At 41.9% G+C, this 27203-nt stretch overlaps 1 protein-coding gene across 1 annotated transcript in view; it reads right to left on the bottom strand.

Moving 5' to 3' along the window:
• The window catches only part of NKAIN3 (sodium/potassium transporting ATPase interacting 3), a 638062-nt gene extending 611648 nt beyond the window's left edge, over positions 1 to 26414 (bottom strand). Inside the window, exon 1 of the mRNA XM_059395511.1 lies at positions 26148 to 26414. Coding sequence (XP_059251494.1) covers positions 26148 to 26414 — 267 coding nt within the window. The remainder of the gene's footprint in view (positions 1 to 26147) is intronic.
• Between the last annotated feature and the right edge of the window lie 789 nt (positions 26415 to 27203).

Below are 27203 nucleotides of genomic sequence, written 5' to 3'. Positions count from 1 at the left end.
AGCCGCTGCCTTCGGCTCAGGTCATGATCTCAGGGTCCTGGAATTGAGGCCCACATCGGGCTCTCTGCTCAGCAGGGAGCCTGCTTCCCTCTCTCTCTCTCTGCCTGCCTCTCCATCTACTTGTGATTTCTCTCTGTCAAGTAAATAAATAAAATCTTAAAAAAAAAAAAAAAAAAGAAAAGAAAAGCATAGGAGGAGAAAGTATATCAACAGTACTGTTCTGTAAAGAATCCATGTATATGCAGATCCCCAGAGTTGAAACTTGTGTTGTTCAAGGGTCAGCTGTACAAGGATTGGATTCATGAGCTTGAAGGAATTAAAGTGCCACCTTAATTATTTCACTTTTTTTTTTAAAGTCTTCTAGTTCTGCATTTTTGTTCGACGAAGATAATGTACAGTCTGCTCAAGCATTTTTCTATCTTCACTGAGAAAAGTTGCTAAACGTGCATGAAATACGTGCTTTTTCTTTAGCACCTGCTTGATGGTGGGCCCCTTCTTTGGCATCTTCTTGGAGTCAGCAAATTATAATCGTCTACACCTCTTCCTACAACTGGCTTCAGTTCATGATTAGAATAGACAATGTCCTAATTGACAGACACTGTACTAATGGTGTGACTGCTCAGTTTGAGCAAAGATCAAGTTTACACTGGAGCAAAATTTGGAGACACACGTGTGCAGGGTTTGAAGCCTGGTTGTGAAGGTTTCAGTACACTTGTGTGGCCAAACGCATGTAGAGTTAGGTGTGATTCGAGGAATGCATAGCAGTGAATGTTCCGGAAGGTTGAGGGTAAGGGTAGAGGGGGCAGTTATCATTTCAATATTCCTTTTCTCCCTGAGGAGAGAGATACATCTTGCTATCGAATGCACTCTATATCACACCACTTAAAAGTGATTCCCCAGGGGCTGTTTTATTGGGAGGTGAAGTGAGGAAGAAGGGGGTGTGGATAAGTGGTATGGGAGTTTTGAAGGTCGCTGGAAAGCCTGGAGGAGGCAAGAATTATGAAAGAGAAAGAGTGAGGAAATTCCTTTGGTATATCTTGCTTCAAGAAATGTTGGTAATAATTAGTTTTGAAATGTGAAAGGGACAACCAAACACCATTTGTTATTTCTGTTTGGGTTAAAAAATAAGCCTCCATTAATATTTCTCTATCATAACTCTTCAGCGGTCTAACAACACTGATCATGTTGTTGCTATTATCATAATTAGTATTGCAGTGATATGCATTTAGAGTTTTTTCTAATGTCATGCACTGAGCAGCCCTGACTGACACCGACAAGTTCAAGCTTTTCTCACCATTTAATTTACTGCTGAGTATTGGCAACTACTCTTGATTTCTATGCAACAAACATTACTGCACGCCTGTTATGTCAGAGTCCTCAAACTGGAGACAAACACTTCCTTCCTACCATTAACATTTGCTCTCCTGCCCTCTGTTATTCTCAAGTTTCCAGAAGATCAGATCCGATTTCTCTGCATGGTGGCTTAGCTAGACCCCTAATAATTGGCAGAAACAAAGGAAGAGAAAAGATAGCATAACTCAAAGTAAAAAGAAAACATTAATACAAAGTCTTAGCAAATCCCAATGCCACCAACCCATTTTGGTATGTATGTATGCGTTCTTCTATCTGCCTATATATGTACTGGATTGCATTAAGTATTCCAACGTAAAGAGAAGGCCTTTTTTTCCCTTTTTTCTCCCATGTTTAGGAGGGCCAGTAAAAGGCAGACTATGAAATAGATCATTTCCATGGGCCAACAAAGGAAGTCAACAACAACAAAAAGACACTTTTCTCCACTGCAGTACCATCTATGGAGAGAATTTGTCTCTAAAGATAATGAACCCTTACAGTTTCCTCACATCTGTCTGTTTTAAGGATCAGTCCCATATTATTGCAGAATGCTTACGCATGATGGTAACATTAAGGAAAACATATGAGATCTCTCTGGTTTACTTTGGCACCTTTTTTGTAAGTCTAAGATTTTATTCCAAAATAAATCATTAAAAATAAGAAACAATCACATAAAATGTGTTACACATGTGGAGTAGGCATATACAGTCCTGAAGAGGCTGTCCATCAGATATGTAAAGCCTAACGTAAAGTACATTAGCTCATGCTAATGTGGGGCAAATTCTTTTTTAGTAATATATGAATGATGAATTTTTATTTGTCCATGGTAATTTAATATGCATCTAAAATCCCTCAAAATTATACCAGTGCACATAAATACATTTGTGTTATTTTAAAAATCAGTGATATAAGCTTACAATTTACACTGAACCAGCTTTTGCTTTCTCCCATGCATTTTTTTTAAAAGATTTTATTTATTTATTTGACAGAGAGAAATCACAAGTAGATGGAGAGGCAGGCAGAGAGAGAGAGAGAGGGAAGCAGGCTCCCTGCTGAGCAGAGAGCCCGATGTGGGCCTCAATTCCAGAACCCTGAGATCATGACCCGAGCCAAAGGCAGCGGCCTAACCCACTGAGCCACCCAGGCACCCCTCCCATGCATTTTTTTTAAAGACTTTATGTATTTGATAGAAAGAGAGAGATAGCAAGCACACAAGCAAGGGGAGTGGCAGGCAGAGGGAGAAGCAGGCTCCCCACCAAGCAGGGAGCCTGATGCAGGGCCCAATCCCAGGACCCTGAGATAATGACCTGATGTTCAGCCAACTGAGCCATGCAGGTGCCCCTTTCCCTTGTATTTTTATTTAAGAAATCTAGACATTTTTAAACCATAAAGATAGTACAATCATATAATTTCCCTTTATTTTTTGAATGGCAAAATAAGAGACTATGATTGGTAATGAGCAAAAATGAATAGTCATTAGTAAGATCACTGTGATCTTCTGAGGCAGTCTTAAAAATTAGGAATGGAATTCAAGGCCAGTTAGCATAGATTCCCTTTGTGTTCACTAGATCCCAAATGTGCCTTCAGTAAGGCCATGGTCTCACCTGAAAGAGATGCACATCACCACAGAAGAAAAAGAAGAAAACAATCATATATACATGTGACCACAGAAGAGTACATTTTATTAGACAGTGTCTTTTCCCCTTAGGTTCGCCTAGTACGTTTTCCACAGTGCGTGTATACTGAGCCATGGAACTGACAAATTTTGAGTACAGTGTAAATATGGTACAGTTCAGTTTTTAATGTAAGTCATATATATAAAAATAAATTGATTAAAGTAAAAAGTAGAAATCAAGTTTGGGGTTATCAACAACCCTGAGGAGGTCCTCAGGTTAGTGGCCACATCTCTGGTTCTGGGACAGAGTGGGAAATGAGCAAAAGTAATTTTCCCAAGCAGTACATGCTGCGTAGAGAAAGCCTTGTTAAGATGGCATCCAACAGAGGATACAAACTGCCCTTGGCTGTCTCACTCCCATCCTGTTGCCCATCCCATTCAGGAAACATGGCTCCACTTCCTTTTGGCAGCTCCAATACTTTGCATATGAAGCAGGCTGCAGTTCTGGAAATATCACCTCCCAAGAGCAACTCTGAGCCCCGACTGGTAGGAGTTGATATGCAAATACCTTAGCTGCCTGGGCCCTCAGAGATGACTCTGAAGTGCATATTCTGTACCATTTCCAGAGTTGCCCAGCTTCCCAGCCCATGGGAGTAATGGGTTTCATCGCCCACCTTTCACTCTCCCTTCCCCTTGGTTTCACACCCAAACTCCCCTGCTGTGGTTTCCAGGAATTCTCTCGCAAACAACCTGCTCGCACTCGCACTTGAAGTCTCATCCAAGGGTCTGCTTCTGTAAAAGCCCAAACTAAGGCAGGCAGATAATGATTTCACCCACAACACAGACTCAGAACTGCATCTAATTTATGCTCATTAAACCAAGCATCACAATATACCACATAGAGAGATTTTACAGTGGGAGTGCTGACATGAATTTCTTATTTCTTCCTCACTAAGGATTAGGAACACTTTTAGTGAGAGGTGGCTATAAAAACTCTGTATTGCGGGGTGCCTGGGTGGCTCAGTGGGTTAACCCCCTGCCTTCGGCTCAGGTCATGATCCCGAGGTCCTGGGATCGAGCCCGGCCTCGGGCTTTCTGCTTAGCAGGGAGCCTGCTTCCCTTCCTCTCTCTCTGCCTGCCTCTCTGCCTACTTGTGTTCTCTCTCTGTCAAATAAATAAATAAAAATCTTAAAAAAAAAAAAACAAAAAACAAAAGCTCTGTATCGGTTGTGTCTGTATTTCTCTTCCAGCATTGATAGGTTATGCCAAGCCTACTTCTAAGACTCTGTATCACAATGATCTCCAGTGAGTAATCTTGCCCTCATGCCAAACAATCTCAGTCTCTGTTTGTGTGAAGTTCAGATTCCATTTTCTTTCTTTCTTTCTTTTTTAAGATCTTATTTATTTGTTTGACAGAGAGAGAGATCACAAGTAGGCAGAGAGGCAGGCAGAGAGAGAGAGGGGAAAACAGGCTCCCTGCTGAGCAGAGAGCCTGATGTGGGGCTCGATCCCAGGACCCTGGGATCATGACCAGAGCTGAAGGTAGAGGCTTTAACCTACTGAGCCAACCAGGTGCCCCTCAAATTCCATTTCCAATACAAAGTTATTATCATTTGTATGCAGAAAAAGTTGCTTCTGAGAAGAGTTTTCTCGTGCTTGCCTCTCGTCAGTCCTTGAGATCTCCAACGAGAGCTGCTCTATTTAGCAGAGTTCATTCTGTCTGTGAGTTCTAATTGGGAAAAGGACAGGAGCCTTTATGTTTCTACTCCTTTTGGCAGGAAGGATAACTTCCAGATGGTGTCTTCCTTTGAAACGGAAGCAGAAACATACACCTGTGATACTTGCTATCATATCAACTCAGAGGCTTTACTGCTTTACTAGTTAATTCCAGTCATGTGATGACATACTGATTAATGAGCTGGGTTTTATTCCTTACGTCTCATGGATAACAGACACTCCCCAGGTAGAAAGATGGAGAGAGAGAGGCCCAGCTCAGCTGCAGTTAAACTTGAACCTTTGGGGACACACGTCAATGCACATTAAAAATAAAAAGGCTGCCAGAAGAACAATGTTGTCATGGTTCTGCTGCCATAAATGCATACAATCAATGATTTTGCTTGACTGACAGTCTCTGCAATGTGAACCACCTCTTAAGCTGGGCATGATCCCATGTTAATGTTTTGCCCAGGTTTATAATTCTAAGGTGCTATTATATCTTTTAATTCACTTGGTTCTAAAATAACCAGAAGTACCCAGAATAAAGGACAGACACAGCCAGTCAATGAGGGCTCTTATAGTCCCTCCTAGTCCTCGCCTACCACCAGCAAGCACATGACTGAGGTCCTTCCATCACAGGCGCCACTCACCTCCCATTTAGCTGATGGAGGGGGAAAGCCTGAGAAAATGGGGATTTGCATGCTTTCCTTCTCTATACAACATTCATCCATCATGTAGCTGAGGCTAGGTGTTGCCTCCTCTGAGAAGCCTTCCTTGATACACGTATTTCCATCCTCAATGTGTATAAAGAGTCTATTTTCTTGTTAACCTTTCTACTCTTAATTGTCCTCTGTTATTGACTTATATTTGGCCTATTAACATTTTTCTATCTTTGGATAGTGCATGTTAGTGATGATAAGTATTTGCTGAGCTCCTGAAGGAATGGAGCCCATCATTTCTCTTGCTATGACACATTCTCTAGTGACCCCAAATGGCAATCCTCTAACAGGTAATAGGATTGACTTCATGAAAGTAACCTGTAGAACTGATACATCTAGTCCCTCAGACCTCCCCACTCCCCACCCCACCCCAAGTGATTATTGCTCCTCCCTCTCCCCTTTGGGGCAGAGTATACCTTCCAAGTCTTGGCCTTGGGTTTCATCATGTGACTTGCTTTGACCAATGGAATGCAGACAGAAGTGAGGATGGGTCAGTCCAAAATTGGGCTTTCAGGACCATCACATGTTTTCATTCCCCTTGCTTCTGCCTTCTGCCATGAAAATGACAGCCCCATATGGCTACTGTCTCTTAGGGTGTGTTCTAGAATGAGAGACATGTGGGGCAAGGCTGAACCCAAGGCCAACCCAGCCCAGCTTGGACCCAACTACCCTGCACACCTTTTGAGCAAGAAGATAGTGTTTGTATGCCACCTAGCCTTTTAGCAGTGTTTGTTACAGTGTTATTCAAGCAAAAGATAATAAACAATCCCAACCCAATTCTTTTATAATGAGTCAGGGTGGGATCTAGAAATCTGCATTTTTTTTTAGATGCTCAGCCAGCTACATGCAGAAACTACTGTGCACACTAGTCTCCTCCTCAACAGGAGAAACACCCAATATTTAAGCCCATGTGAGTTAAGCCCATCCTTACATACTTTACTGTCACCCATTTTCCCAATCCTATGCTAGAGAACATGACTCCAGATGGAATTCCAGTTGTTCTCGAGTGGCAGCTGAACCTGAAGCCTGCTGCAGTGGGGGGCTGAGGAGACGGAAGGAACAGGAAGTGTATACACCTGTATCCTAGTGTGGGCAACGGTGCTGTATAAACCTGGGTAGGATGTAGGCTATTGTGTTGTTCTGTCAGGCTAAATTCACTGTTCTGTCACAGTAGTAATGTAGGCCAGATTATGAAATCTTATATGATCAGTTTATTCTCTCTAATCATTAGGTAATATAATTTAGAGGCAAAATAATTTTGTCCCACATATAGTCTTGCAATAAGAGATACAGTTATCTATGACTAACATCATTACTATTTCATGTCTACAAGTTTTTTGTTGTTGTGTTTAATTTTTTTTTTTCCCCTTTTAAGTCTGGCATGTGGGATGCTACCATTGGCCATTTTTTAAAAAGATGCTTAGGGGTGCCTGGGTGGCTCAGTAGGTTAAAGCCTCTGCCTTAGGCTCAGGTCATGATCCTGGGGTCCTGAAATCGAGCCCCGGGATTCCATTGGGATCTCTGCTCAGCAGGGAGCCTGCTTCCTCCTCTCTCTCTGCCTGCCTCTCCACCTACTTGTGATCTCTGCCTGTCAAATTAAAAAAAAAAAAATCTTTAAAAAAATTTTTTAAAAGATGCTTAGATGATTTTTTATGCTTTTTCTTTCTTTTTGTTTTTTTCCCCCACTTAATTCACCACATTCCAATTCTCCAGTTTTATGTTCTCTGTTCATGAATTGAGGATTTGCATTAGGTACAAAAGACCCTGAATCCACGATAGCTGTTCTTATGTACTGTGATTCAATAAGTGATAAGAATTTGATTTTTGCTATTTCCTTGACAGAGTAGAGAAGGTATGCAGGGAAGAAACATATTTAACTCTATAAATACTATGTCTTATTTCCTTATATCATGGTAGACAAGGTAAAGGAGGCAGTCATAAAAACACTGAGAACTTTGTCACATCCATGAATCCCATTAGGTCGGGAGATTAAAATACTTCTTTAAAAATAGTTGACAGTAACGAAAATGTTATGAACAGAGAGCTATAATCCCAAAGGACAGGCCTATCATGCCCAAGTCCTCCAGAACTTTTTCGGAGTGTCGAAGGCAGCATCCTGGCTCATTCTTTGTGCTGCCTTCCTCCTTATAGTTCCCCATTCTATAAACATTCCTTGAATGAGTGCATGGGCAAATGGACAGTGGAGGGGAAGGGAGATTTCCGCGGAGCAAAAATGGGAATCAGTGAGGATGCAAATCCAAAAAGCTAAGTCAGTGGTTAAACCAACATTTGCTGCCAGGTGCTTTGCCCTTTGCCCCTGTGCAAGGAAGGGGTCATGTTCATACCCACTGTCTGGAGTACTTGAGATGCCCCAGCAGGTAAGTCTTCTAGACCACCCTGTCACTCCCTCAAACACTGGCTGGCCCCATGCCGGATATAAGTGCTTTGGAAGATTTTTGTCTACTGTTATCTTTGGTATGGACAGCGCTAAATATTTTATGGTATCATTGGTGTTTCTGGCAAACCCTATTTTCAGTAGAGCCTCTCAAAGACAGACATAAAGATGATTTAATTTTAAATTCACACATGCTTCTATCTTATGCTGGGAAAGAACATTTTTCGTGGAAATTAACAGTTTATGTAAAATGATGAAGTTACTAAGTATTTGTAAGCAAACGGAGAGGAAGTTTTATCAAAATGCTTTGCAAAGGGATAGTGGAGGAAAAAAGCAATCTTCTTATCATAACCAACATAAGGAGTCGCCTGTGTACATTTAACTTATTCTGCGTAAGAGAGGAGTGGGTCCTCTGAACTTAACATAAAGATGACAGGCAGTTTTTTCTCATGTGATTACTTGAACAAAGGCATAAGAATTCAGGCAAAACTTCCTCTCACCACTACTGAATCTAAGTCATAGGATACAGGTGAAGGTAAATACAACAAATATTCTGAGTGCATCACCATCATTTTAAGCATAGACATCATTAGACAATCAAAAAAAAAAAAAAGGATGGGGAGGTAGATGGCTTTGTCTTCATATTACAAAGTACATGACAATACTAATTTGTGATAATGAATGAGAAAGGAAAACTTTGGGCACTCCTATCCAGATTCTAACTACAAGTTTGGCTTCAATCTTAATGCGTATCTTTTAATGCCTGGAGCAAAAGCCTAGCTCGTGATGCCCGGCAGCTCTGCCCAGAAGACAGTCTATTTCTAAGACATTCTTCTCCCTAGTCAAAAGTTGTCACAAAGTTCTCAGTTCAGGGATGCAAGTTTCACCAAGGAAGACCAGTCTGAACTGTGCTTTCCCAACAGGAAATTAGAAACTCCATTGTCTTTGGGATTTCCTTTGGGAATCCAAAGACTTGAATAGGCTAAATCCGGGGCACTTAGCCAAACCTAACTATCACCCCTTCCTAATATAGAACACCAAAAGCTACTGCAAACTACAAATCTGGTTTCCTCTCCTTCCATGCCTCTATCTGAAACAGAGACACCATGACCTGAGAGAAAGAACAGGAGCTTTGAAAATGGACACATCTGAATTTATCTCCTTTGTTCCACTTCCTGGCTGTCAGAGGTGCCCTTTCAATGAGAGCCATCTCCAAATCGCATGTTTGCCCTGAGTTTCTGTTTCCTCAGAATCTCTCTTTGACACTGGACACTTCTAACTGGTTTCTTTTACTGGTTTCTTCTACATGGAAGAGCATTCTTTTCTCGTATGATCCAGTACAGTGTTCCTCAAAATAATGTCATGACAACAGTGCTAGGTCTAATAGTTCCTGAGACTGTGCAATGAATCAAGCACTGTAACAAGTGTTGGGGTACACAAACTTGCCTTTGCCCTTGCCCTTTAAGAGCTCACGGTCTGAAAGAAGGAAGATTACAAAGAAATGACTGCAAACCTCGGAACATTTAAGTGATAGTAGTAATAGTAGCAGCAGTAGCAGTAGTAGCAAAAGACTAGTGGGAAGAGATAATTAGTGACTGGATTATTAAGCTTCTGGAATGCCTGAATGAGTAACGTGAGCCTGAGTCTACAGGTCAGTTCTTAAACATGCTTTATCATGTACCATTATCAGTAAAAGACACCTGAGAACATGTGCACCTGGGTGGCTCCGTCAGTTAAGCATCTGCCTTTGGCTCAGGACATGATCCCAGGGTCCTGGGATAGAGTCCAGCATTGGACTCTCTGCATGGTGGGAAGTCTGCTTCTCCTCCTACACCCCCGCCCCGGCTCATGAGCTCTCTCTCTCTCTCTGTCTCTCAAATAAATAACTAAAATCTTAAAAAAACAAAAACCCTGAGAATACACTAATGACTACACACGTACAACATACGTAGTCTTCATTATTCACACAATTGATATTTGCAAATTCACCAGCTAGCTAAAATCTATTTGTAATCCCCAAGTCAACACCCAGCACTGTTGCAGTCCTTCTGGGACATGTGCGGAGCAGGGGAAAATTTCAATGCCTGCGGCACAGGGACCCATCTGAAAGCAAACAACGTGATACTTCGCCTTCTCGTGTCAGTTCTTGTGCTGTAAACAAGTGTCCTTTCACAGCTTATTTTAAAGCCGTGTCGGTTGCTCGTTTGTCCTTCTTGCTGGGACTTCTGCTGTTTTTGAAATGACCTCCAAGCATAGTACAGAAGTGCTGTCTAGTACCCCTAAGCACTAGAAGGCTGTTACCCGACCTATGGAGAAAATGCACGTGTTAGACAAGCTCGGTTCGGGTGTAAGTTATAGTGCTGTTGGCTGAATTGAAAGTTAATGATTCAACAATTTATATTGCATAAAGTGTCTTCAAAGAGAAGCACACATAAAAACTTGTTTTGTTTGTAGAATTGTTACATGTGGGTGCATAAGGACAGATTTTAATGACTTGATGTAGATAATTCAATTATTTTTTCATGTTCAGTTGACTATTAAGCCAAAATAAACATGTCTTCGAATAAAATTTTTTGGTGTAGTCTAACCGCAGCAGGACCCTGAAATTTCACCAGTTGTTATTTCCATTAATAATACATGCTTTAGAAAGTCACCATCCTAAGCCATTTCCTATAGGCAATTTTATTAGGTATTTATCCTCTGTTGTGCAATTTCCATTAGTGACTACATTATGAAACCCTGGCACTGTCTGCTGGAGTCTATATAGGAAAGAGGACTCCACTATCCTCAACAAATAGAAGGCAGAGAGACCCAGGAGGAGACTTCCAGAAGGAGGGACATGGCAGCATAAAGTGAGAAAGGAAGGCCAGTATTTCAGTCGGAAGAAGACTAGAGAGCATCCTTGGCAGGATCGATTTCTATTGAGTGTTAGATGCAGAAAGTGGTTTAGGTCATTCCAAAGATGAAGGAATGCTGGCTGATATAAAGGTCCAAATCACAATCACAGTAGGGAGGGAGAAAAACATTGATTAGAAATGGAAATAGTTAGATATCAAGCGGTCAAGGAACTCTGCCTCCCTGAAAATGACAAGAATTGGAACAGCAACAACAACAAAATCCATGAACCAGGCACTACACTTCTTCCTAAATGTAAAAGTGTGACCCAGAGACCAAAGATCATAGAGAGATGGAAGGAAAGGTGCTATTACATCCTGGTCCCATGGAATTCAATTCCTTTTTTTTTTTTTTTTTTTTTTTTTTTTAGAATAGAACAGTAATTGTTTGAATGGACTTCGGGTAGATTGCTCTAGGTTGAGAAATTGGGAGTAATGTGAGGCCAGGAACAGCTCCCACCTTCCAGGAAATCTTTTTTTTTTTTTCCTAACCTATTGATTTTTTTATTAAGTTTTTAAATTTTAATTCCTGTATTCTTAAAATACAGTGTTCTATTAGTTTCAGATGTACAATAGCGTGATTCAACACTTCCATACATCCCTCGGTGCTCCTGAGGACACACCCACTCCTTCATCCCCACTGCCTATTTAGTGTGTCCTCCCAACCTCTCACATCCGGTAACCATCAGTCATTCTCGATAGCTATCAGTCTGTTTCTTGATTTGTCTCTCTCGCTCTTTTTTTCCTTTGTTCATTTGATTCTTAAATTCCACATATGAGTGAAATCATGTGGTATTTGTCTTTCTCTGACTGACAGAAAAATTTGACTGAAAAGCTTCAGTCAGCACTATACTACCTATATTCATCCATGCTGATGCAAATACCAAGTTTCATTCCTTTTTATAGCTGAATAATGTTCTTGTGTGTGTGTGTGTGTGTGTGTGTGTGTGTATGAGATCTCTATCCATTCATCTTTCAAGGGACACTTGGGCTGCTACCATAATTTGGCTATTGTAAATACTGCTGCAATAAATACAGGGGTACATGCATCTCCTTGAATTAGTGTTCTTGTATTTTGGGTGAATACCCAGTAGTGCAATTCTTGGACTGCAGGGTAGTTCTATTTTTAACTTTTTAAGGATCTCCATACTGGAGCACCTGGATGGCTCAATGGGTTAAGCCTCTGCCTTCGGTGCAGGTCATGATCTCAAGGTCCTGGGATCGAGCCCCGCATCAGGCTCTCCACTCAGCAGGGAGCCTGCTCCCCCCAACCCCTGCCTGCCTCTCTGCCTACTTGTGATCTCTGTCTATCAAAGAAATAAACAAAATCTTTGAAAAAGGAGAGAGAAAAGAAAAAGAAACTCCATACTGTTTTCCTCAGTGGCTGCAGCAGTTGCATTCCCACCAACAGTTCAAAAAGGTTCCTTTTCTCCACATCCTCACCAAAATTTGTCATTTCTTGTGTTTTTGATCTTGCCTTTCTGATTGATGTGAGGTGAGATCTCATTGTCGTTTTGATTTGCATTCCTGATAATGAGTGATGCTGAGCATCTTCTCATGTGTCTGTTGGCCATCTGGATGTCTTCTTTGGAAAAATGTCAGTTCATGTGTTTTGCCCAATTTTAATTCAATTGTTTTGGGGTGTTATATCAGCTTTTTATATATTTTGGATACCAACCCTTTATCAATGATGTCAGTTGCACATTTCTTCTCCCATTCAGTAAGTTGTCTTTAAGTTATGTTGATCGTTTCCTTCTCTGTGCAGGAGTATTTTATTTTGAAGTAGTCTCAATCCTTTATTTTTGCTTTTATTTCCCTTGCCTCAGTAGATATACTTAGAAAAATGGCACTATGGCTAATGTCATAGACATTATTGCCTATGCTTCCTTCTAGGATTTTCATGGTTTTAGGCTTCACATCTGGATCTTTAATTCATTTTGGGTTTATTTTTGTGTATGGTATAAGAAAGTGGACTTGTTTCATTCTTTTGCATGCAGCTGTCCAGTTTTCCCAACACCATTTGTTAGAGACTGACTTTTTCCCACTGTATATTCTTTCCTCCTTTGTTGAAAATTAATTGACCATACAATTGTGGGATTATGTCTGGGTTCTCTATTCTGTTTCATTGACCTATATGTCTGTTTTGTACCAGTACCAGACTGCCTTGATGACTACAGCTTTGTAATATAACTCTGTCTGAATTATGATACCCCATTTTGTTTCTTCTTTTTCAAGATTGCTTTGGCTATTGGGATGTTTTGTGATTCCATACAAATGTTAGGATTGTTTGTTCTAGTTCTGTGAAAAATGCTGTTGGTGTTTTCATAGGGATTGTGTTAAATCTACAGATTCCTTTGGATAGTATGGACATTTTAACCATATTTGTTCTTCCAACCCGTGAGCATGGAATGTCTTTCCATTTCTTTGTGTTGCCTTCAATTTCTTCCATCAGTGTTTTACAGTTTTTAGAGTACAGGTCTTTTACTTCTTTGGATAAATTTATTCCTAGGTATTTTATTATTTTTTGTGCAGTAAATGGGATTGTTTTCTTTTTCTTTCTTTCTTTTTTTTTTTTTTTTTAAGATTTTATTTATTTATTTGACAGACAGAGATCACAGATAGGCAGAGAGGCAGGCAGGGTCGGGGGAGCAGGCTCACTGATGAGCAGAGAGCCTGATGCAGGGGCTGATCCCAGGACCCTGAGATGATGACCCGAGCTGAAGGCAGAGGCTTAACCCTGTGTTGAGCCACCCAGGTGCCCTGTGTTTTCTTAATTCCTTTTTGTGTTGTGTCAATATGAATGTATAGAATACAAAAGATTTCTGTACATTGATTTTATATCCCATGAATTTACTAGATGTCCACTGCTCTGTAAGTCTTATCTAACTGTTCCTCCCTTCTCCAAGCTTCACCAGACTCCTACTTCTGACCTCAAAGATCTTGAAGTACTTCAATCGAACTGAAATTGACCTGGGGAAGAGGGTATGGGACAGATTTAGATAGAATTAATGTACCCTGAGATCCCTAAAGGTGTTTTTAATGTGCATTTCTAATGGAAAAAGCATTAGCAAAGTGTGATTGTGAATAATCATGTAAACATGTATGCATGGCAAAAGAGAGCCAGCAATGTGTTGTGGTAAAACCTCCAAACTCCTATTGCCTAGGCTCAAATTCCACTATCAGGGATTAGCTCCATGAAGTTGAGAAACAGATTACTTCTGTTTCCTTTTCTGTAAAGTAAGAATCATGATAAAGGTATTTAACACAGAAGTATTATGAAGATTATAGGAGTAAATTAACATAAAGCCATTGGAAATGCCCCACACCTATGGTGAATGTGCAGTAAGAGGTTGGTATTATTTTGATTAGTACAGTTTTTTTTTTCTAATTCTCTTGATTTTAATTGAAAATTGATATTGAATTCGTTTACATAATTGATTTGGGTTTTCTTTTTTTGTTGATCATTATTTTATACTTCTGTTTTTCTCTTTCTTTTGGAATAATTCCAGCAATAAAAAGTAAAGAAACTCATCAGGAAACACTTTAATTATTCCCTAAGTTTCACATAGCTCATGCTTCTTGTCATATTATGATTTGATTTTTTTTACACATAACAACAAAAAACAAACACACGCACGATAATAATTTAAATATAATTTTAGTTAGGTATCAAAGAGCTTATCTCATTGTATTCTACCAACAATCCCTGGAAAAGAGATTTCTAGAAAGTATTTTTAAATAATTAAGGAAAAACAGGAATATGTTTAGAGAGTATATTTAAATTAACTTGAAACTCTCCTTTCTCTTACTCTTACAAATCTGTAAATTTTTTTAGACAGGGATTCCTTACTTGCACTTCTTATTAGAATCATGTGGGAATGTAAATACTGGTAGCTTTTGAGATGAAACTGCAAAGTGAAATGTAGTCTGTGCTTTAGTGAACCTTTATTCTACTGTTAAAATAAAATAGCAAGTGGGAGATTTTAAGACTTGAGGTCTATTTATTAACAGGCTGCTTAGGACAGCATTTGTACTGTCCTTTCCTGGAAATCTTACTAACTCAACACTAGCCAATCCATCATAGCTACACAAAGGAGACGATGAAAAGCATGCCTGTCTCCTGCACTTAAAATTGAAATTAGCCTGATTGGATTGCACAAAGAGTCCTCTCGCAGTCAGCCCTGGTTGACTTCAAAGGATTCATACACATGGAAGAAAAAAAAAAATCCAAAGCCAAAAAGAGTTAGGAATCTGGCACAAATAATGTCATTTTTTTTTTTTTAAACTTAGGCTTAAGACAAAGAGCAAACAAAACAAAACAGAAAACACCAATGACTACTACAAAAACCCTGCTTTATGGATTAATTTTAAAATGACATTGATGTGATTAATCTAATTACTTGTTATTTAACAGCTACAGGTGGCTCTCAACGTTACAACTCAAGTTTAAGTCAATTTATGTCATGTATAAAATACATCTTGCCTTGTAAGCGAAGAAAATAAATAATATTCCTGGAGTTCTGCTATGCCTGTTCACCATTTACAGTGGTGTGGCAAATAAAAAGGTGCACAGGACTGGCGGGAGGTATGAGGTGGAAGCAGTCTGGCTGGGGAAACTGGTGAACTGGGGAGGGCAGCCATTGCTCAGCATCACCCAACTGCTGCGTTGCAGGGAGCTGGATCAGCACTGCCCTCTCTTGAAAACTGTCAAGAGAAGGCAGAAAACTGTATTTTTATGTGATCTCTCCCAATTTTTCGACAGTGGCAATTAAATAAGAATTTAAACACTGTGCAGGCTCACAAATGAGTCCTATTTATCACATTTCATAGAGAAATCCAGATACAGGGCTATCTGGGGCAACGGATGAAAAGGTCAGGTTGTTCAAAAATTTGTAACGACAAGAAATCTCTGATTCTTCTCATTTGGAAGAGTGATCATGTCGTCCCGAGGTCAGTAGCAGGTGCCCCAAGGCTTCGGAAGTCCAAATCCAGCTCCTTAAGCAAAAGCCTAGGAAAGTTACACTTCTGGGAGTGGCCATTACTGCTGTCGTCGGCGCTGCCACCATGAGGACTCGCACATCAGGGGCTCCAGCTGCAGCGAATACTGTTATTACTTCCTAAATTATTCCCATTGCTGCCCCTGTAGCCTGCTCCATGGGGGACCCCGCAGTGCTGCTGCTGAAAGCAATGCTGTTAGTACTTCCGGAATGGTTGCCACTGCAGTCTTATTATGCCTGGAGCCACCAGTGGAGATAGGTTCAGATACTGGGAACAGAAAGAGAGGCATGTCCCTCTAGCGTGTGGCTTTCAGTCTGTTTTCCCCTAGGCAGATGACACAGAAATGCTATGCCAACTTCCTTAAGAATACAGATGCAAAATTCTCCTGACGCTGTGACAAAACTAAGTTGACTGGTGTGTATGCTCGGGCACATGTGTGGATGAATGAATGGATGGATGGATATCTATCTACCTCAGTAAGACAGAATAATGGCATTGCTTATAACCAGTGATGCAGGAATACTTTAACAACAGAAAGTCTTTTAATGTTATTTACCACATTAACAGATTGAAGGAGAGAAGCCATAGGATCATCTCAGAAGATGCAAGAAAAAATACATGAGAAATCCAATATCCATGTATAGTAAAAGCTCCGTTTGAAAATAGGAATAGAAGAAAACTTTTTTAACCTGATATGTTTATCTATAACAAAACAATCAATGCTATCATGTTGAAGGTTGAAACATAATCAGTATTTTATAGAGAGCACAAGCAGGGGGAACAGTAGGCATAGGGAGAAGGAGGCTCCCCACTAAGCAGGGAACCCTATGTGGGATTCCATCCCAGGAACCCAAGAGCAGGACCTGATCAGAAGACAGATGCCCAGCTGACAGAGGCACCTAGGCGTCCCTCAACAGATTTTTTATACATAAAATTGAAGTAAAAAAAAAAAAAAAAATCAATGAAGTTGTTATGAAACAACAGTACCCAATTAGAAAACATTATTTTATAAATGTAACATTTATAAGTCTCTTCTATGACCCGGGATAGTGTAACATACTTGAGTCCTAACCCAAAGCCACAATGCTCCTTCTTATCCTAGGACCTTCTTTTTGAACAAAGGGGTTAGGCAGATGGTTGGAAATGTGACAGTTGTGTGAATTCTGGGAAATGCTGCATCATCATCATCGAAACTACCTACTATGGACAACTGTAATCCACTTTAAAGAGACTAGAAACACTGAAGTTGGGGTGCTCCCTTCTCCAAAATTGATCTCTATATATACTTGTTAATTAAGTACATGAATACTGTTCCAATTATCAAGTAGAATACTCTAAAAGGGGGGAGAGAAGAACATTCTTTTAAAACAATCTCAAACTTTTGTCCAGATTCATCTTGCATTTTTTAAGTGAACCACCGTATAACACCAGCTTCTTTTAGTCACTCTCGGTACCATAACCCGTTTAGAAATATGAAATGTCTTTGTGAGCACATGAGTAATTAACCAAATATCAGGCAACAGATCAGCCATTTTTCTAGGGCATTATCTTGGAAAAAAATCTGATCATTAAAGGGTTTTGGATTGTTTTCTCCCCTCTATTTTTGGGGTATCAAACTAATTCCCCATTGAAAGCTAAGGTACTAAGATAGTCTGAATTAGTAAAAGGACTAGCACCCCTTTGCCATTTCTAATGAAGAAAATTAATGTTCCTATTGAAATGTCAGAATTCATACCCACAACCTCTATGAACTAAAATAAATAAAGTAATAACAAATAGTTAAAGGGGAAAACTGAAATAGTAGTATCAAAGGGGTTAAATGCTAATGATTTCCCCTCAATAAATAAAATTTTTTGTATATTTTCCTAAGAATAAATTCATCAAGGAAAATAGAACATATTAACACAGGAGAAGCACTCAAATGGAATAAATAAATTTCTTTTCCTCTTTTGAATAAAATAACTGTTAAATAAATAACTGATACACCGAGTTAGATACATGGAAAAAAAGAATGTGATTAAACAGCTTCTCATTTGGGTGCACTGTTTGCGGATTCAGTCCTGATGATAATGTACTCCAACACAATCGATCACTGATTTTAATTTCCTTTATTGTGTTACCGACAGATGAAAAGGAAAGAATTAAATGAAGGAGTTGTTTAGCCAGGCTGTGCACCATCTCCCCATCCAGATGGCACACACATCCTGTATTCTTTGCAACATGAGTTTGGCTAAAGCAGCAGTGGGCTCCCCACCCCAGCCTTCGCAGCTCACAAAGCACTTTCTTAGGAGACGGCATGAGAAAAGCCTTATTTCCTTACTCTTTATGTGTGTAAGGGGACCATAAAGCAATAAGAGTCATTTTCATGAGTTACGTAATAAGAAAACAGTCTCCTACTCTATATGTATTATATGTTCTAAAAATTGCAAGATTAAGGATAGATGCCTTCGACACTACTAGGGACTCAATGGTCGAGGGGGTATTTGCTCACAGTTTTCAGTGTAATAGGACTGGCAGTTCCTTCCTTTCTTCTTCTTCTTCTTCTCTCTTTTTAACTATACGAACATTAGTCAGAATATATAATACAAAGTGGAAAAAATTATTGTGTAGAGACGAGGATAATAATTTTTTTTCTTTATTAAGTTGAGTATTTTCTACAGGAGTAGAGTAAAATCTAAAGAAATTATCTGTAATGAAAAATCAGACATTTCATAAGCTTTATGTCCAGTGAGAATAGAGCATTTTAAAAGTGCTTTATTCTGCATCTATTTTACTAGCCAAGCACCATCAGTCCTGAAACCTTTAGCCCGAGAACTTGTTTCTTCAAGGAACTTCCTCACAATGCTTGACTTTTCCTGGAAATTCATACATACAGCCTCTTAACTTGGACATCTGTCAATACAACTGCTTTAAAAAGTCGAGTACAGGGACAGCTGGGTGGCTGGCTCAGTGGATTAAGCATCTGCCTTGGATGCAGATCCCAGCGTCCTGGGATCCAATCCCACATCCGGCTCCCTGCTCCATGGGGCGCCTGCTTCTCCCTCTGCCTGCTCTGCTTGTTCTGCCAGCAGCTTTCTCTGCTTCTGCTCCTCTCTCTCTCTCTGACAAATAAATAAATAAAATGTTTTTTAAAAAGTCAAGTGTGTGTGTGAGTCTGTGTGTGTGTGTGTGTGTGTGTATATATATATATATATATATATATATATATATATATATTTAGTGACTTGACTATGTATATAAACAAGGATCTAAACAAGGATCCTTCTTCCCAGACTATCTTCTCCTATACGTAAAGGGAGGCAACCCCTCCCTTCTGGCCTTGCCCCCCCAAGCTGTCTACCTCTCATTCGGCACTAAATATCCAATTATTTGTTTCTATGCATCTTTTCCCATAGACTCTCTGATCTTCCAGAGATCCATCCCTAACATCCTATCCTTGTATCCCCCCAGGGCCAAGCACAGTGCCTGGTTTCCGAGTCCAATAAAGTGAAAAGGATAGTTGAGAAATTCTCTTATTAAAAGAAAAGCCACTTTTGTAACCCTTGTCATAGACGTCTACAGATATTTCCCAACTGTTCAGAGCACACTTAAAGCATGTAATGATCACCCATCCAGGTGTGGCTGGACATGGGAGACTAAGGTTTTACACTCACAGGTGCAGACATGGCATGCGGGACCACGTGGAGAAGATGCAGGGTGGTGAGGAGGCTGAGAGCAGGACCAGGGGAAGCGAAGGTTAGACCCTTTATTGGGAGTTCCAGGGAAAGGCAAGGCAAGGAGGGGTAAACGGTTCAGGACTGACTGCTAGGATTGGCTGTTTGAATGATTTCCGGTAGGTTCCTTAGGTTTAAGGCGTGGTCACTAATTTCCCACGACCTGGCCCTGTTGTAATCTGGGCAGAGGCATGTTGCTTCTCCGGGTGCCCCAACCAGAGAGAGGAGGTGGGGCTCTGGGTTGGTTAGTTTGCATATAAAAGGCAGGCTTGGTCTAGATGCTCCTGGCTTTAGGAGGTGTGGTTTCTTCCCAGCCAGAAAAGGTTTTTAAGATGCTGGAACATCTTAAAATATACAAAAATATACAGAATATCCAGAAGCACCCAAAATAAAATAACCAGTACACACATCCTGCTGGAAAGGCTTCTGTAAGGCTGGAAGCAGGAAAAGTCATGGACTCTCATTACTTTCAAGGTCACAGCCATTTCTCTGCACTACTGCCCACCCTTCCTTTCTTGCCCAGGTTAAAACCTCCTAGTGTTCTTTAACTTATTCTCCATCTCCATGTAATGAGAATATCAGGGACAGAGGAGTATAAGGTCGTGAGGTAGGGAAGATGATTTATCACTGTGCTGAGATTCCGGTGCATTATACGGTAGAGAGATGGGGCATTAGAGAGGTGAGGCTCTCTCTTCATCTTGTGGAATTCACAGCTCCTTTTTTTCTCACCCTAGGACCACTGGCAAAAGCGCTAACATACGGAACCCTGTGCATTGGGCTGACTTCATTCTAAAATCGCAGTGGGGTGTCAGGTCCCAGACCGCCTGCAGCAAAGACAATGGAGCCTATAGAGGCTTTCACCATTTGGATGGTTCTCTGTGAGCTTTTCACCAGTCCATCCCTGAGGCTCTTTTTTATCCCCCAGGACTTTTTTTTCTCTAACACAGGTCACCCAGCGCTGGGACCTCCTCCTCCCCACAACTGTTAACTAGGTCAATGGCTTCCAAAGCAGTCACTGACCAGGATGACCATTCCATAGGCAGGCACTTCCAGCCCTCCCTGAAACCCCTGCTGACAGACCAGACGTGGCCTCTGGCACACAGATATTCTCCTTACCTGACATGAAATGTGTCAGATAGGGGAACCCAATCACGCTAAGTTTCCTCTTTGGGGATACTGTGGGGCATCAGTTATTATTTCTGGATTGTTACAATTCAGGGTGTTCATCTATTGAAAGGGATTATATCATAGAATGATTGTCTTCCCCAAAGTACTGCAATCTTTGTTTTTGATCAAAAGGAAAAAAAAAAAAAGTCACTCTCTATGAAACTGGAAAGGAGAGTAAAACAATAAAGGGCCAGAAATAAGTTCTGATAATTTCTTCTCTTCTTCTGGAATGTTTTTATAAAAGCCTCCAGCCTGAAAATGCTTTCCCTGAAGCAGTCTGCCTGGGCCCATACCTGAATTTGGTGTATACCGTTGGAACTTGACTCCACTTTAAACTCTAGGGCCTGGAGATCATAATCTAAAGAGGATTAGTCCTAAAAACTGTAACTTTTAAGGAAGTAAAACCACCATGAAAAATTAAAATCCACTTTAGTGTCTATAAAAGAGTTAGAAAAGACTTCCTACCACTTAGACTTCAGGGACAAATGATAGGAAAGCAAACAGCTGTGTCCAAGGTCACAGGTACCTTCTCCATCCTCACCGTGCACCCTGGATACCAGGTTTAGAAAGGGACTGAAACCTATACAATCAATAATAATAATCATCATAAAGCATGTGTCCCTATAACTCCATGGAACTACTCTCCATAAATTTTCACTTAATGGAATTGGACAGCCAGTGGGTCCCAGGCAGTCATAGTGTTCTCATTGTCATGTGGGGGACACAGTGCAAGAAGACCCCTTAAATATCAGACCTCAAGGTCAAGGAGAGGAGAACACTGCTAAGTGGCCACACTGATGGAAGGCAAGAAACAAAGAGCCAAAGCAGCAGGCATTGTCCCCAGGAGAACAAGGCAGAACATGCAATACAAGGCGTATAAAATGTATCCAAAGGAAAAAGACAAAAAGCTCTTTTCTCTTGCCGTAAATAAAGAGAATGAAAGAGCCAGCAGAAGAAAAGTGTACGCACAATGCAAGACCGTCTGTAACGCATGACTTATTATCCATGTATTTTTGTCAGTGATACACTACTCCTTGATTTGGGATGCCACAGTTGGAACCTAATTAAAAATAAGACGATGTAGAAAAAGAAAGGTGACACCAAACATTATGTAGAATGATCAAACTACTTTCATGTAGTAGAAGGGCATCGCTTTAAATCACCATCTCAGACCTGATAAAGATGATGCCTTTAAGCTTCCATTTCCTTTTCTACCTCACAAATTGATTTGAAAAACAATGAGCTGCTGTTTGTGAAGCACTTACATCCTTAAATAATGATTGTAGTAAGAAGGGAGATGGTGGTCAAAGGAGGAAGTATTCTTTTCAGCATTGAATGGGTTTTAAACAGTGACTTCATCTCAGAGTCTCCAGCTGCCTCCTCCGGAGGACACTCTTCTACCTGGACCTCATCGCTTAGGAAGCAGTAGAGTTACCCACAGAGATTCTCAGACCCTGAGAGCATGATCTCCTCAACAGATCGAAGCTGCCACTCACAGCTCTCTTTGGGGAGATAAAATCAAGAGTCTCTCGTGCATCCTCAACCCCCAAACAGAAAATTAGTTAACTATGTCACTCCACCTAAAAGAGAAAACTCATGGCATTCGATTTGCCATGGTAGAGGGTAGAGGGTGTTGACAAGATAAAGCCTCTCTGTGTCCCTGGTTATCAAAAAGAAACAAACAAGCAAACAGATGAATTGCGACTGACTAATACTGGAGTGTCAAGTCTCAGAAGTGCCAGGTTGTTTATATTTTCCGCAATGCTCTTAACACTAAATTAGGAAAGATACTAAATAGCATTGGAACTGACAGACTGTAGAAGGTGGTTATCCACAAAACTGCTCAGAAATAGAAGGAAGTCTTAGCTTTCAACGTCAAGTCCAAATTGATCCGTAGATAGAGAAAGATTCCCTCCTGGAAAAAAAAAAAAAAAAAAAAGCAGCCAAATGCTCATCAATAGAGACAAAAGATGAACTTGGCAAACTCATTATAGTGCCAGTGAAGCTGTTTGATAAAGCACAGGACAGAGACAAAGCTCTCCGTTAAAAGAGCGTCTGAGGCTCTCCACTCAACCTGCCAACCGCGGCTCACATGAACATCTCTTAACAAGAAATGTGTAGGGGATGGAAAAATGAAGGAACGATTCACTGAATGAGACAGAAAGCTCCAGATCTGTCAAAGGCATTGCTTGAGATGCCTGGACTTGGTTAGAAGCCAAAGCCCAATGATGCAGCAAAAACATCTGCAATCAACTGCTCAGAAGAGATCAACATTCAGTACACCCCAAACTTAGCTAACTATTCATTTAAAATTCTACACATCTGGGGCTGGGGAAGCCTGAATGATGAGCTGGGCCAAATGTCATTCATGGGAGAAATAATGAGTGCTGAGTATCAGAGCGATCATCTCTGCCTGCCTGACTCAAAGCGTCCTTGCAGATTACGCTCTGCTCAGATCATCTGGGACTTCACATGGGGTCTAGATGTGTAGGCCTACAACACTTTGCTTGGAATGAATCCCAGTCTGCTGGGCTCGACAAATGTTACTCTAAGCTGTTGAGAGACTTCGAGCCAGGAATAATGTGTGCTCGAAGATGCAAAATGGGAGAGTACTGCTTTGGAAAGAGAGAGGCCTGTGACAACCGTGGAGAGGGTCCCTTCTAGAGAGCCTCCTGAGAACCTCCAGCTGCTACACTGCTGAGGGCTCAGTCCGGATGCTGAGGCCCTGTTTCGCCCTCCTGCCCCCATCAGTGCTGGAGAAGGGCAGGGCCATGACAGCAGGCCACCTTGCCTCATGTGGGAGTCCTCTGACAGCAGGCCACCTTGCCTCATGTGGGGACCTCCTATCAATGGGGTGAGATACCTCAGAACTGCGTGATGGTCTGAGGCCCTTCCCACCCAACCAGCCCTTACAGTCCCTTCTCTTTTCACAAGGCACCACCCCTAAAGGCTCTTTTCTCCTGTACCTATTCCCTCCCACACCCGTCCTTCCTGACATTTCCCGGGTAAGTCACACGCATGTCTAATCCTGCCCGGGAAACTGGTTCTTTGAGGACCCGAGGTAGCACAAGCCTGCCATCTACAAACCCAAGGGGGCCATCAGACTTTGATTCTACAAACTGCAGATTCTACCTATGGAAGAGACCAGACTGGTTTACCAGAATGTTTGTTGAGAGATGGACAAGTATAGCCTGGGTCTTCCAATGGTAACGTGTTGTCAATAAGAGTTAAGTGATTTTCTTTTATAAGAGGGTTACTAGCATGATACAGGTGGGGGGGGGGTGCAGAAGACATTTGTGTTTCACAAGGCACCTGGCAATGTCTCCTGTATGATGACAGGTGTCTGTGAATGTTGTTAGCGCTGTGTGGTGACTAACCCTGACTAAGGCCATCACAGGACAGATCAGAGGGAAGGCTGTGAAGGATGCATGGGAGAAGTGCATAGGGGGAAGATGGGGAAGACTGGGCAGACCCAGCAGGCCAAAGCTGCTCCCCACAGGGAATGTTTTCAGGCCATTTACTATGCACCAGGCCATGTACAAAACACACTGCGTACCGTATGTACATAAACACATAAAACCAAAATGTAATCCTTCAGATAAGTCTCTGGAAGAGGTAATTTCCTCAGGTTCAGGTTGAGGAAGCAAAAGCACAGCCAGTTCATTTAACTTGACCAAGAATGTACCATGGCTTAGGGGCAGGATCTAAAACCGGTCGGTCTATCACCCTCAAGCCCTGTGCTAACCACCACCCCCAGTCTCCTGTCTTTGGGGAGGGATTTCAAGATCAGTGTGGTCAGACCCTGACGTGCGATGTGAGGAGTGGTGGGAAATGAGGCTCTGCTCCCTAGGATGCTTTTTGCACAATTTGCAAGAAGACCTGTGAGCCCTTTGTACATGCAGCCTGTGTCCTCTGCAGGGCAGTCCGCGGGAGTGCAGAACACGCTGGGAATCTTGGGCTGCTCTCCACACATGAATAACACAGCCACCCCCCGTGCTGGTGTGGTATGGGCAGAGCAGCCCCCTGGATGAGGTTCACTGTGGGGAGGGTGTTAGGTTGGGTGATGGGATTACTCCTCCCCGGAACACCTCAGGGAGCGAAGTGACACAGGCTCCCTTCACAGCAGCTTTGTTCGGTTTTGACTGTGGTGGCCAGTTCCCGGGAAGCTCAGCCTGCTTCTGTGCCGCCAGCTCAACAGACCGAGCACCCTGCATCTTTTGCCATTCTCTCCTTCGTTCTCATCCATCTTAGTAGGATCTCGTTTCTTTCAGTCTATGCATACATGCAGCCTCGAAGGGCAGAATACATAGTGGCTCTGTCAGGTGAAGGGTGGCCCTAGACAGTTCTGGAGGCATTCTCTCCATTTCTAGCAGTCCCGGCAACCTTGAGCTACTGCTGATTACAGTAGCCTTCCTCATAATGCGCTCTTGTATTGGCTTTTCATCTTTTCATTCTTGTCTCCGTTTCCCTGCTTCCTCATTCCCCTGCGATCACCTCTGAAAAAAGAAACAAAACAACAACAACAAAAAACCCCCATACAGTTGGGTTATAATCCTTGTCACAGGCTCTCCTCTTAGGGTAACGTAACTGAAGCTAAGACAGGAACAGGAAGTGATTCTTGAACAACGGGATCAAGGACAGGATCTTGTCAACGACAGAGCATCACCCCATTTCTGATTAGATGGGGACCGTCATCCCTGGAGTGCCCGCATCATGATTATTAAAGCATATGTGAGGTGATATGATAGGGATGAGGGGTGGACGCAGGCAAGCATCACGTGACACCGTGGCCCCAGCACCTGAGCCATATGAGCCAATGGGAAATAGGAAGACTATGGATTTGCCTCACTTTTGCTGATTGCCTTAGGTTAGAAGGCTTGAACAGAAGAGAGAATCTAGAAGCAGGTTGGTCAGCTCTCAGCCTGGGGCAGTGATGCCTAGGGCTCATGGCAACATTTTGAACTATCTCCTGCAACCATAGAGCAAAATGTACCATAAATGCATCCCAGAATTCATTTTTAGGGCTCAGAGCTCAGTGGAGGCTGAATGTGTAATCTCAAGAGGTAGCTTCATGGGGCCCTCATAGGAAATAATGGCACCCTGAAGCCCGCGGTGGGGACTCTCAGACATCCGCATCAAACAAAGGTACAAGTGGATGTCCTCACTCTCCATCATGTGCAGCAACACAGCTGCAGGACAGGTGCTCTCCAGATCTAAGGACCCCCTGGATTAGAGGTCCGGAGCGGAGGGAGGTGGGGAGAAGCAACAACAAATATTCCACCAACGAACAGTGAGGGCCGATTTCCCCTGAAACTGGAGCTCTGATTCATAATTTTAGACTCCTTATTTCAGCAGGAAAAAAAGGTATTCTGTTTTTAGTGTAATTGTTTCTGGTTACTATCAGAAGCTCAAGAGAGGAGTATGGCTGCAACTTGGGGATCCCCGGGGGCCTTCCTATGTCTGATGATTATTGGATAATCCTAACAACCATTGCCAAAAAAAAAAAAAAAAAAAGGGGGGGGGGGGGCAAAGCAATCAAGAATGTGGATCCCTCTGGGAGGAAGGTCTGTATCTCCCTACCAGGTGAGCAACTGAGCTCTGCAGCAGTGTTGGCTGAGGGGGCAGGAAATCCAGAAGGCGCAGCTGCAGAGAGAGATGGTAAGTTCCGACCTTGGACTTGACACCAGCTACAGTAGGGAGGACAGTAGCTTCTTCTAGTATACCTGCCCACATCAAGCTTTCTATTAGAAACTGCAACCAGTCTCCACCTTGAAAATGTACTGGCTGAGTGGATGTGTGAACAGTGCAGGAGGTTGGACTGTAGCAGATGCCACTGGTGCATTTCATCTCCCGCTGCACCTGCAGTGGACAGAGGTGTGAGGACTCTGACTCACCTTGCTGTACCTCTTAGGAGCATGGCCTGCATCAACCCTCCAGGGCTTTCTGAGATGCCAGTGGAACTTGCTTGGTCTGTTTGTAGGCATAGCCTGAAGCAAATACCCTTGGAAGTGACCTTCAACCAATGGGAGATGAGTGCCAGTGAATAAAGGCTTCAGCCTCTTGACTTTCAGGAGGACATTTCTAGAAAGTCTGCTCATTTCACAGAGGTTCTGAACAAACTGCCAGGTTTGGCAGCGGAAACAACAATGCACACTTATATCCTTTTCCTCCTTCTGTGTCTTTCTGTTTCTCTCCCTTCCTCACTCATGCTTCCTGAGATCACCTCTCAGACAAACTACCTGGCCTATAACCCCTTCTCAAGCTCTGCTTTCAGAGGAAACCAAACTAAAACACACAAAATGGCTCCAGAATCTTCAGGTTTTCTACTGATAACAAATGTGCCCGTGCCTGCTGGAAGGGTAGCTGGATGGAATACTGGATAAGGAATATTTATTATTTAGAGCCCAGGAGCAGTATGAGTCTGGGGTCGGTGCCAGATTTCAGATTTCTACTGCTCTGCAGAATCTTCACCATAAAACTTGGTGGAGATGCTGAAAACCCACAGTCACAGCCAGACGAGTTATTGCTACTGGAATTTTTAAGTCACTCAGATAACATATTTTTAGAAAAAGTCTACCCGAGAGCAAAATTGGAAGCACTGGAAGGAAATATACCCTATAGGCCTATAATTTTTTA

The sequence above is a fragment of the Mustela nigripes genome, chromosome 3, assembly GCF_022355385.1.
Source record: "Mustela nigripes isolate SB6536 chromosome 3, MUSNIG.SB6536, whole genome shotgun sequence".
Taxonomy (NCBI): domain Eukaryota; kingdom Metazoa; phylum Chordata; class Mammalia; order Carnivora; family Mustelidae; genus Mustela; species Mustela nigripes.
This window is presented reverse-complemented; position numbering and strand designations above follow the sequence as displayed.